At 43.4% G+C, this 12,957-nt stretch overlaps 1 protein-coding gene across 1 annotated transcript in view; it reads right to left on the bottom strand.

Moving 5' to 3' along the window:
- Window positions 1-236: 236 nt before the first annotated feature.
- LAD1 (ladinin 1) overlaps window positions 237-12,957 on the bottom strand; it is a 42,076-nt gene continuing 29,355 nt past the window's right edge. Inside the window, exons 8-12 of the mRNA XM_033918188.1 lie at window positions 12,138-12,210; window positions 10,434-10,568; window positions 7,920-8,012; window positions 5,750-5,821; window positions 237-1,338 (exon numbers count right to left, since the gene is read on the bottom strand). Of these exons, the coding sequence (XP_033774079.1) occupies window positions 5,774-5,821; window positions 7,920-8,012; window positions 10,434-10,568; window positions 12,138-12,210 (349 nt within the window). The 3' untranslated portion in view covers window positions 237-1,338; window positions 5,750-5,773. The remainder of the gene's footprint in view (window positions 1,339-5,749; window positions 5,822-7,919; window positions 8,013-10,433; window positions 10,569-12,137; window positions 12,211-12,957) is intronic.

The following is a 12,957-nucleotide window of genomic DNA, read 5'->3' as shown; positions in this document are numbered from 1 at the left end:
TAACTAGCTACCTTTATGAGTATTACCTGGTATATGGTTAGTATGCATTTTCTTTGAAAGAAGATCCTGATGAATCAGTGAATGAAATTTTTAAAATGGATATTTGTGCCTACTGCCTAGATCAGGGGTAGGCAATTCCAGTCCTCGAGAGCTACAAGCAGGTCAGGTTTTCAGGATATCCACAATAAATATGCATGAGATAGATTTGCATCTCAAGGAGGCGGTGCATGCAAATCCATCTCATACATATTCATTGTGGATATTCTGAAAACCTGACCTGCCTGTGGCTCTCAAGGACCAGAATTACCTACCCCTGGCCTAGAAGAAATACTAAATTTGGCTGGATGAATGGCTAAGGATCCTGAATAAGATACTGGGGGCAAGCGGAACGATGGAGTTCTAGCAGACCTCTCCCAGTCTCTCCAGTTCAAACTGTGTGTTCTGCTGAGGAGTGTGGCCCAGGATTGGTACATATTTAGTAACCTGGGAGGAACAGCACCACAGGAAGGCACTACTGCTCATAATTTCCCTCCTGACAGGCAATGCCAGATCATAGGTGTCAGCTCTGTTAGTGTTCAGTACTGGGGGGGAAGGGGAGGGGGGCTGCTCAAATTATTTTTTCTGAGATCAGGAAGCATTCAGCTGGATTGAGTTTAGCATCCATAATCATTTTGAAAAATTGGTTCCTATGGTCCAGATCAGAAAATCCAGAATCAAAAAGATGTGATTTTTGTCATCTTTATAAAGTTGCTCCTAATCCCGTCTATTCCATGAACAACTCACTAGTAAGGCTGGCACTTTGAACAAATCCTCTTCTCACCCCTCTACTAATTCCATTTTTAAGTGCATAGACAATTGCAGCTCATAGGGGGCAGCAAAAGCTTAGGGGCATTTAGACTTTTTTTTTCTATGATGAAAGGGAGAACTTTTTTAACTGTTGCCCTGCCCCATCTGTATACAGTGATTTTTTTTTTCCTAGGGCAGACTTCCCAAATTAGAGCTTTTCCCAGGAAAAGGTTCTATTATGGCAGTGATTCCCAACCCTGTCCTGGAGGACCACCAGGCCAATCGGGTTTTCAGGCTAGCCCTAATAAATATGCATGAGAGAGATTTGCATATGATGGAAGTGATAGGCATGCAAATTTGCTTCATGCATATTCATTAGGGCTAGCCTGAAAACCTAATTGGCCTGGTGTTCCTCCAGGACAGGGTTGGGAACCACTGTATTATGGAATCAGAACTGCAGGGGTGTTGGAATGATGAAGAGGAAATGTGGAGGCAGTTTCAGTAATCAGCCTGCAATCTTCACAGGTGGTTGGTTTCTGAAGTTTTTCAGAGCTGAAAATACATAACAAAACCAGAATTAAAAGGCAAAAGAGCACACACTTATCTCTGCATCTCATCCATTGAGATCACCCTACAGCAGGGGTAGGCGATTCCGGTCCTCGAAAGCCGAAGCCAGGCCAGGTTTTTCAGGTTCTTCACCATGAATATGTATGAGATGGATTTGCATGCACTGCCTCCTTGAGATGCAAATCTATCTCATGCATATTTATTGTGGATATCCTGAAAACCTGACCTGGCTCCGGCTCTTGAGGCCCGGAATTGCCTACCCCTGCCCTACAGTATCTGAGGTATACCAGACCACAAACTATGCCAAAGATTATTTTGGTAGTGGACAGGAAAAAAAAGGCAGGGGGCATTTCCACATATGGACACATTTGAAAGGTGAATTACCCATAAATGGCATAATTTTCACAGGAACACAAGACCATAAGATAGCCATGTTGAGTTGTATACTAAGATCCATCAAACCCAATATCCTATATCTGACAGTGGAAAGACCACATCACAAGGACCCAGCAGATCCCAAATGGTACTGTATTGTATTGTATTGTATTGTATTGTATTAATTCATGTATCACCTGCCTATCTTTTATGATAAATGTATTTCTTATAACTCACATCAAAGGGTAAACTATGGCTTTCCCAAGTCTGCCTGGCCAATAATTGTTTATGGATGTTACTACAGGAACCTGTTCAAATCTCTTTTAAACAAGTTATGTTGGAAGTATCACAAACATCCAGAGTGCTAGGCAGAATTTCACCATATTGAGCATAATCTGTGCTACAGACTTTGTTCATCTAGCTGCCCCCTATTCCTGGAATAAATTACCCGAGTTTGTCCGCCAAGCCTCTTCCCTTCCCTTGTTTAAAAGCAGACTGAAAACCCACCTTTTTGATATAGCCTTCAGTTCTTAACCCTACTCCTCTGCCCTCCAACCCAGCCAGCTGATTAACTGTTCCCTTTAACTGTATCCATGACATCCTGTTTGAGTCTTTGGGAAGCTGAGCTGAGATTGTGATGTCATAATGCCTCATTCCACCAATAAGAGCCAACCTCCTCAGTGATGTCACAATGGCTTCATTGTCCTGTACTCCCCTCTGCCCTCCAACCCAGCCCACTGATTAACCATTCCCCTTAATTGTATCCATGACATCCTGTTTGTCTGTCTTGGCTGTTTAGATTGTAAGCTCTTTCAAGCAGGGACTGTTTTCTTCTTTTTTGTGACTCTGTGTAGCGCTGCGTACATCTGATAGCGCTATAGAAATAATTAGTTGGCAGTAGCTCTTCATGAGAGGAATCTGGTATTAAAATAAGTGAATGGGGTTATCTTTCAATTTTCGTTTCTTCTTTTTCATGCTGTACTGGTAGCATGATTGTTTAGTTGTGTAAAGTAGGTTGGCTCTGTCTGCACAACTGAACATTTTAATAATAAAAGCATACTGCTGGAGGCTTTCTGGGCCACCTAATCCTATTTTACCATAGACTCAGGGCTAGATTCTCAAAAATCCGCATATAAAACTGATGGGCCGCTGTCGCAGCCGTTATAGTAGCAATTTTAAAAAAGTGAATCATTCACCACTCAGAGCCTCATGCCCCTCCCCGGTGCATCCCAGGATGCACCGGGGAGGGGAAGACCCGCCATTCTGAAGGGGCGGGTCCGCTGGCTGGAGGGAGTAGATATCCCTCCGGCAAGCCATCTAAGTAAGGGAAGGGGGAGAGGTCAGGGGACGTCGGAAGCATGGGGGTATGTTGCTTGGCAGCAAGAGAATGTGGGCATCTCTCCCACTGCCGAGGGGGTGTTGGGGGGATGTTGTTTGGTGGGAAGAGAGTGTGCATCTCTCCCGCTTCCAGGGTGAAGTGTCAGGGGGTGTTACTTGGCGGGGAGAGAGTGGGTGTGTTGGCGACGCAGCAGGAGAAAGTGGACATCTCACCTGCCGAACCTCAATTTGGGTTGTTTTTAAAATTTTATTTCATTTTAATTTGCGGGGGGGGGGTGGTGTTCTGAGCTGTCAAGCCTTACTTTCCTGTCAGTGCCTGAGCCACTCAGCGCTCAGGCACTGATCAGAAAGTAAGGCAACGACAGCTCAAACCTGTTGGTAAATTTTGGATGCAAATTTGGGACAACGATGCAATGTGGCACAACGAGGTTAGAGAATCACTTGACGATTATAAAGAAGAGGAGACTTAGAGGGGATATGATAGAGACTTATAAGATCATGAAGGGCATAGAGAGAGTAGAGAAGGACAGATTCTTCAAACTTTCGAAAAATAAAAGAACAAGAGGACACTTGGAAAAGTTGAAAGGGGACAGATTTAAAACGAATGCTAGGAAGTTCTTCTTTACCCAACGAGTGGTGGACACCTGGAATGCGCTTCCAGAGGGCGTAATAGGGCAGAGTACAGTACAGGGGTTTAAGAAAGGATTGGACAATTTCCTGCTGGAAAAGGGGATAGAGGAGTATAAATAGAGGATTACTGCACAGGTCCTGGACCTGTTGGGCCGCCGCGTGAGCGGACTGCTGGGCATGATGGACCTCAGGTCTGACCCAGCAGAGGCATTGCTTATGTTCTTATGTTCTTATGTGCTACATTTGCATGGCAGTATTGGAGACTGCTAGAAAACTTGGCAAAGACCTCGGTAAGCCGTTCTGATAATCTGCCGCTAAAATACACGCACTCTAAACCGGCCGGAAACAGTTTAGCAAGCACGTTAAAGGCAGATTTTAGTTTTGAGAACCTGCCCCTCAATGTTTCACTATTTGCGATTTCACGTTTTGGGAACATTTTCAAGAACCATCCTACTGTGGCTGATTAGAATGGACTGTATAGCCACCAGGAGGAGGGGGGATGAGGGGCCCTCAAGGGCCTGGGGCCTCTCCAGAAATGTGGCACCCATAGAGTGGCTAATGAGGGTGCCCAAGCCCCACCGGCCGAAGTGGTCCTTTGCCTGTGCCTCTCCCAAGTTTCAAGTTTCAAGTTTTATTTATATTTGATTAATCGCTTAATTAAAATTATTTCTAAGCGAATTACAGTGTATAAAAGTAACATATGAATAAACATAATACTAAAATAGGAAATAACATATAAGATATTATAAAACTAACTATTTATACAATAAATACAATTTAAAAAAAAAAAAACAGAAGGATTTACATAACAAATATATAATGAGCTAATAAATTTATATAATAATGCAAAAGATATCAACATACGAAAATGGAAAAAAAAAAAAGATTTAGGAAAAGAAGCGTGGAAAAGAAGAAGAAAGAGAACGAGGGAGAGCTCAGAAGTAATTTATACGTTAAAGGCATCCTTGAATAAAAAGCATTTTAAATTCTTTTTAAAATCGCTTAAGTTATTTTCATCTCTTAACTGGAATGGTAATGAGTTCCAAAGTTGCGGCGCTGATACAGAGAACAGATCTTGTCGGCGGGTTCCAATAACCTTTAAGGAGGGAACCGTTAAAAGTTTATGGTTGTTTGATCGTAGAGAACGTGAGGTACTATATGGAATAAGTACTTTATTTATAAATTGGGGTTCATTCGTGTCAAGAGTTTTGAATGTTAATAATAAGAGTTTATAAGTAATCCGATGATTAATGGGGAGCCAGTGAGATTTAATCAGAAAGGGAGTGACATGATCATATTTTTTGCCTTTATGAATAAGCTTAACGGCAGTGTTTTGTATAATTTGTAAGCGTTTCTTTTCTTTTTGTGTAATATTTAACAGTAGAGAATTGCAATAATCAAGTTTAGAAATGATTAATGAGTGAAGTAGGATATTTAGAGATTTTGGTTCTAAAAACTTTGAGATTGATCGAATTAAACGAAGTCTATAGAAGCATGATTTAACAGTATTATTTATATGATCATGGTAGGAAAGGTTATTGTCAATAGTGACACCAAGGATTTTTAAAGATGATACAATCTCAATAGACAGTGAAGAAGTTGGTGGCACGCGTCACAGTGTGTGTGTGTGTGTGTGTGTGTATACCAGCACTTTTTGGGGCATGGAGAGAGAAGAAATATGGCATGATGACAAAAGAAGTACCCTGGTTAGCTGAAGAGTGGGATGTATTTGTGGGCATTCCTACCTGGCCCTTCTCAGTCACAGTGCCCTTGGTGGTCTGTCTTTGCTTCCACGCCTATATAAGTGGCTTCCACTCTGTCTAAGAGACAAAGTTCTCAACTAGATCCAGAATCACATTACAGAGTTCAGCCAATCCCGGGGTTACCCCTCACTGTATTCAGGGACTTGTAGTTCTGATTTTCCCCCAATGCTTTCCGTAAGACTACAAGAATCTGGATCCAGTTGGAAAACTTTAGTCCCTCTGATTCTTGCGCATCTCCATAGCTGCATCACAGCACTTTCTGGCAATCAGGGCTGCATCGCGTTACCCACCTTCCCATCCACAGAGGAACCAGGTCAGTCCCAGAGGTTACGCTTGGCTGAGAGATTCCTTTTCCTTTCATCCTTTAAAATGACAGAAAGAAAATGAGATGTCCCTTACTATTTCTTCAAAGAAGCAATTGTATTGCACTTCTCCCTCCGTGTTCGCGGTTTCGATTATTCATGGTTTTTAGCTTGCTGGCTCCTCCCCCCTCCCCCTCCCCCTCTCCCCAAATTACGTCAGCTTGCATAGGGAAATCGCTGATTCCAAGCCTTTCCAGCAAAAATCGCCGATTCCGAGTGCTTTCTTCATCGCGTTTTGCCTCTCCTTCAGGAACAGGCCAGGTCTCCCACCATGTTATTCGCGGTTTCACGATGGTTTTTAATAGAAAACAGCGAACAACATATGAAAAAGTTATTCGCGGTTTTTCTGTACTCGCGGGTCTGTTAATCCCCTATCACAGCGAATATGCAGGGAGAAGTGTAGTTTCATATGAAATATATAATAAAAGCATTCAGAAACAGAACAGACTAGGACATGACCTGTGAAAGACATCTTAGTAGTCCTAAAAGCATATATTAAGCTCATTTTCAAAGCTAAGAAGTTCGATCACGTAACACCCCTTCTTAAGAAAGCCCACTGGCTTCCAGTTGCCCATCGGGTAACATATAAACTATGTCTGCTTACATTTAAATCTCTTCTTTCTAAAACTCCAGCTTTTATCTACAAGTTATTAATTCCTTACACCTCCAATAGAACATTAAGATCCGCTGAACAGCATTTGCTAACGATTCCTTCCCTTAAAATTATTAATACTAGACGACAGTTGATCTTTTCAGTTACGGCCCCCCAAACTTGGAATTCTCTCCCTAGCCATTTAAGGGAAGAACCCAATATAGAAAAATTCAAAGGTAAACTGAAGAGTTTTCTCTTTAAAGATGCCTTTATAAACTAATCATTTAGTCTTTGAACTAATTTTATCTTTCTTTCTACAATTTTATTGAAGTAATTTTTTTTTATCTTCCCTTTCCTTATGTATCCCCCTTATTTGTTTCTTCAACTTTTATACAAATTGTAATTCTTAACCATCTCCTCCCTTATGTTCCTAGTTTTGTCAAATTTGTCAATAGTCTTGTTAGTCTTAGTTTTTTTTTAATTATTTATTGTATTATCCCCCTTACTTTGTAATTTTTTTAACATGTACATCGCTTAGAATTTAGATTAAGTGATTAATCAAATTGTTATTAAACTTGATTAAACTTGATCTTCTTTTTTTATATAAGTACTATATTAGAAGTATTCTCTATTTTTAAAAACTAGAAATGGCAATGCCTAATACACAGTTCTTCAGTGTCAGCTGAAAAAGACTCCATGTCATCATTTGCAATTACTTGGGAAATTCTTCCCCCTCTTTTATATCCCATTCCAACTAGCTCAGCCCAGTTATATTGCATTGGCAGATCATGAATAGGAGGCCACAAACTTTGGCTTTCTCCGGAACCCTAATTCTAGCCACTAGGTGATGCCATTGACTACGGCTAGAGAATCCCTCCTTCTGGAGGCTGTGAATTCTGCCTTTGCAAACCAATTTGAGTGTTGTATAACTAGAAAAAGGCGGTCTACAAGTCCCAATCCCTTTCCCTTTGTACCAAGCCCTGGCCTCTTCTTCCTTTGCACAAAAGCAGAGGACCTGAGCTGAGAATCAAATCCTTTTTCATGCAGTGCACATTTACCACCATGCCACTGGGCTGGTCCTTGCAAGCTGCCAGTTGTAAAAATCTGAAATGTTTCAGTCAATGACTATAGCTATCTGCAGAGCCAGGAAATGCTCTGCACTACTGGGACATTTTGTGCTATTATAATAATGTACAAGACTGCAATGAAGGAATGGCTGTTTTCCACCTGCTTTGAAACAGCAGCTGTATTTCATCAAAGGAACTGAATTGCACTCAAGTGGCCTGGATGGAGGGTGGAGTGGGTAAGACGTTCACTCCCAGAAATGGAGGACAGCACATTTTAGGAGATGATCATAACAGGGCAGTCAATAAGCTTGGAAAACAATAGTGAGTCATAGTTGCTGAGGTATACATAGAAAAATATTTTTATGAGGCTTTTGTTCTGAAGTAGAATTGCCATTGGGAATTTGAGCTTTTTTTTTGCTTTCTTAGTATTAGCTATAACCTTTGTTTCTGTGCTTTTGCTGGATTCTTCTTGGGTTTTTCCAAGCCATTGATTGATACGTGATGCCACTCGGCCAGATGTGTTCAGAGTCTCCTACAAAGGAAGCAGAATACATTGTTCAAGCGTAGACAGATGTGAAGTCCTTGGCTTGCCCTTCTGGTTAGGCAGAGGTAGGCACCACTGACGCTACAGCAAACCTGGGAAGTATAGTCACAAGAAATGTGAAGGGCAATTTGATAACCTAGGCCAGGGGTAGGCAATTCTGGTCCTCGAGAGCCAGAGCCTGGTCAGGTTTTCAGGATATCCAAAATAAATATGCATGAGATAGATTTGCATCTCAAGGAGGCAGTGTATGCAAATCCATCTCATACATATTCATTGTGGATATCCTGAAAACCTGACCTGACTCCGGCTCTCGAGGACCGGAATTGCCTACCCCTGACCTAGGCTCCCCAAATGCTGTTTATGTTAGCCAGGTTTTCTATTCCACCTTTACCTATCCATTACAAGAGGTTGGGTCAAGAAGTTACAATGGATAGACTGACATTCAATAGAGTTGCTAATATAGGTAGATCAGTACAGGGAGAGAGATGGGAAAACATTATTATTCATTGTATCTAATATATTGAAATTATACATGTGGTTCTATTTTCATTAGTTAAGGGGAGGAGGGGGGGGGTGTGAAATAAATAATATAATATGTATATTTATATAATACGGTGGTACCTTGGATTACGAGCATAATCCGTTCCAGGAGCATTCTCGTAATCCAAAATGCTCGTTTATCAAAACAAAGTTCCCCATAGACAATAGTGGCAACAGCAACGATTAGTTCCAGAACCCGGGGTCTGTACCTGTCAGGGCCAAGTACTGTAGCGCCGTCTCCTCCGTCTGCCTCCTCTGTCCGTTATCGGAAGAAGAACCCGACAGTGCTGCTTCAGGGGGGATGCTAGCCGCCGGAGAACCCCACAGTGCGGCTTCAGGGGGGGGGGATGCCAGCCACCAGAGAACCTCACAGTGCTTTCAGAGTTATGCCTCCTCCATCCACTGGCCAGCCCTCCACGTCGGATGCCCCTCGCATGTTGGAGATTCCCCACCCGAGCCCACGCAGCCGAGCGCCGCCCCACCCACATGCCGCGCACAACACACATAACACCGATGATTGACGCTGTGCGCTTCACATACAATGCACAGGAGGGACAGCATCCGGCCGCACAGGCCCAGACAGAGATCCTCCAACCTGCGGAAGGCACCCGATGTAGAAGGCTGGCCAGAAGACGGAAGAGGAATCCCCTGTAAGTGCTCGTTGATTGGGGCAGTGCTTGGTTTGCGAGTCAAAAGTTTGCTGAGTGTTTTGCTCGTCTTGCAAAACACTCGCAAACCAGGTTACTCGCAAACCGAGGTACCACTGTATGTATATTTAACCTGTAACCCATTCTGAGCTCTTTGGGGATAACGGAATATTAAACGAATTATATAAATAAATATTTCATTCCCCTCCACCACTCAATTAAATAGGAGGTGCAGAGAACATGGCTGCTTTGAGCACGCACACTTCATAATACGTAATTTTCAAAGGGAAGATACCTGCCTAGCTTACATTTGAGAATTAGCCACAAGATTTATGCATGAAAGTATGTGCCTCTTCTGCAACTAATCAAAATTGCCTCTATAGAAGAGCTAGAAATAGGCGGATTCTTGATGTCCCAAGGAATAATAATAATAATAATAATTTATTTTTTTATATACCGCCAAAGCCATAATAGTTCGAGGCGGTATACAATAACAGATGCTGGACAATCAGCGAATTGGTTACATTACAAAGTCATCGAATATAAGGTACAGGATGGAAGTATTTGGGAACCTTCAAAAAACCTCTCCATAGGCTCCGAGTCATTCAAAATTCAGCAGTTAGACTGATTTTTGGGTTGAAAAAATGGGGAACACATTAGTCCCTATTATCAAAAACTCCACTGGCTGCCCCTGGAAGCATGAGTTTTGCTTAAATTTTTTTGCCTTTGTTATAAATCAATATTTGGCCTGGCCCCTATGTACCTGGTTTCTCAATTTAATCTGGACTGTGCCATTAGGCCCACACGCAGAATTCACATGTTCACCTATCCATCATTAAAGGACTGTCGCTACAAAAGATTCCTGGACAGAACTCTTGCCTCCCAGGCAGGTAAATGGAACGACTGGCTGGGTAACATTATCATGCATTCCTCATCCTACTTCAATTTTAGAATGGCACAGGAGACGACCATTTGATATGTCTATAAACGATGAATGTAGCGGGAAACTAACTTTAGTTTGCGAACGTGTCCGTCTCAAAGACTGCTGCACATACCTTCAAAAAAGGACAGTGCTCCTTCCTTCTTAAGGAACAGACACGACATGTGCTGCAGTTGAGGAGATTCACAATATTTGGCCCGTTCGTCCAATGCTGGGCACAAGACGCTTTCAGAGGAAATAGTCAAAGCCATGGACCATGCTCAAATGTTGCATGTCACCTACCTTTCTGCTGGTTGGTGAGGTGACTCCAGAGCCTTTGGCCTCCTTTTCAAAGATGCTCCGTTTGCTGTTTATACCTGTTGGCAATGAGATAAAATCTTTCTTTGTACTCACAGGAGATTTTATCATCTCTGATTTCTGAAAAAAAAAAAAAAAGGTGTTCTATTAGAAAATGGACAGATTTTAGGCAGGCAAGTGAGAGGAGGAACTCTCAGATGTCCGCCATCTAGACTTAGTCTTGGGTTAAGAATGTGGTCTTGTGAATGTGTTGGAAAGGCCTTGCTAAGCAATAGTAACAATGTTCACGACTGATAGGGTCAGCCCAGGCCCAAATACTCTTAGCTGGTCACATGATTTGCTGTGATGACGGCGGCCATATGTGCAGCACCAAATGTAAGTTAGAATCATGTAGCGTACCTGGTAAAATCTGGTAACCCTATTTTCTACACAAAGAGCCACTTAAAACACCCAAGCTCCAGAAAACAAGCCTCAGCCCCAGGGCTGGATTAAAGGGTAGGCGTAGTAGGCACGTGCCTCGGGCCTGAAAATATCAGGGAGGCCCACTGGCGTTAGGGGAAGGCAAATAGGGCAGCTGCCTTGGGCCCCGCTGTCCGGGCATCTCTTCCCTTTCCCATCACCTTCATGGCAGTTTTCTCTCTCAGAGAGGCCCTGATGCAGCAGCCATTCTCACTAGTTGCATGCACGAGGCTGCTGCAAAGCTTCTCCTCTGACGCGATCCAGCAGAAACCGGAAGTTGCATCAGAGGAAATGCTTCGGGGGAGCCACAAGTGTGCAACTTGTGAGAACAGCTTCTCCATCAGGGCCCATCTGAAAGAGATAACTTTGGTCTTAGAAAGCATCCGCAAAGGTGAGGGGAAGGGAAGGAGATGGCCCGATAAGAGGAAGAAGTTGAGTGGTGCTTTAGTTTTAGGGGTTCAGACGCTGAATGGAAGGGGGAGGGGGTGAAAGAGGGGAGCAGGTGTTGGAAGGAAGTGGGGAGGAGAAAGAAAAAAGGGTACATGCTGGATTGGAGTGGGTCAGGGCAGGGGGCCCAGTGGACTTGTGTGTCTAGGGGCCCTCAACGAATTAATCCTGCCCTGCTCAGCCCTATGAAAATCAGTATCCATGTGTATGATTACAAGCTTATTTGGCAAGGACTCCTTCCCATGCCCTTCTCATTGCGACATTCTCTAAAGAGTCAGTTCCTATCAGCAGAAATGCATTATTCATGCAAAGACACTTACAAAGACTGAACCGGTCAGTTCAATCTTCTGCAGGAACACGTGGGTAGCAGAGTTAGACTTTGGCGTTTGGCCAAGTGAATTCTATCCTGACCAAGGGGCTCTTGCCAGCTCTAATTCCCCTGGTGAGACACTGTTTTAATATTCTAATACAGTGGCGTAGCGAGAGTGAGAGGCGCCTGGGGCGGAGGCGACCCTCCCCTGCCCTCGTCTCCACCACCCCACGTTCCTTCCCCAATCCTGCCTGCCGCATGTGCCCCCCCCTCCCTTTCTTTCCCTTCCCCCGTCCCTCTAGTTGAAGTTGTTGCTTGCAGCGGTCAACAACGCGCTCTTCATGACCCGTCGGCTCTCCCTATGATGTCACTTCCTGTGCATTGCATCCCGGAAGTGATGTCAGCACCACTGTTCTAATATAACAAAGTGTTCTCAGTGGCCCCTCCAGCTCATTACTGGTTCTGATTCTTACCTGCACTGCCGAGGCATATTTCTCTAACTTTTCATCGAGCTTGAAATTCTTGGATGAGATCCTCAAACTGGCACTAGTAGGTTAAAAGATAAAACCAAAATGCAGGATTTGACAACAGGTACCAGAGACAATGGCTGTGCTTTCTGACTGCCGCCTATTGCATTCTCATCCAGTGGTCCCACTTTGGGGACGACTCTGTGACAGGATGCCAACAATGAAAGGTCCAGAGGATACCTAATAGGAGCTTAATCTGCTAAGGAAAGCAGGCATCTACGTTCCTTATAGAGGGCTAGCCTAGCAGGGTATTAACAGGTCTGATAATCAGCTGGCGGCAATCAGCATTTTGCGATCGCAGCTGGGGTTGTCGTCAGAAATTCAATGCTGGGCCAGGTGGGGACCCCAGCACTGAATTTCCAGGTAATCGGAGATGGCGAAAAGAAGCCAGTTAAAATGAAAAATTCAGCACTTAAGCAGCTAAGACTGACTTTTATGCAGCTATCTTGGTTAAGAGGCCAAATGTTGACTCTACCTCCAGACATCCCCCAAATAGCCATCTTTGCATTGGGCACTAACAGGTATTTTCAGTGGAACAATCCATTGAAGTGGAATAGTAATACTACTCCTAATCATATCTATAGCATTAATAGATGTACACAGTACTGTACACAGTATTTGCAAGTATTTTCTCTGGCCCTAGTGGGATTACACTATAAGTTTTTGTACCTGGGACAATGGAGGGTTAAGTGACTTGCCCAGGGTCACAAGGAGGTGCAATAGGAATTTAACCCAGTTCCCCAACATCACAGTCCATTGCACTAAC

This window comes from Geotrypetes seraphini, chromosome 13, assembly GCF_902459505.1.
Source record: "Geotrypetes seraphini chromosome 13, aGeoSer1.1, whole genome shotgun sequence".
Classification (NCBI taxonomy): domain Eukaryota; kingdom Metazoa; phylum Chordata; class Amphibia; order Gymnophiona; family Dermophiidae; genus Geotrypetes; species Geotrypetes seraphini.
This window is presented reverse-complemented; position numbering and strand designations above follow the sequence as displayed.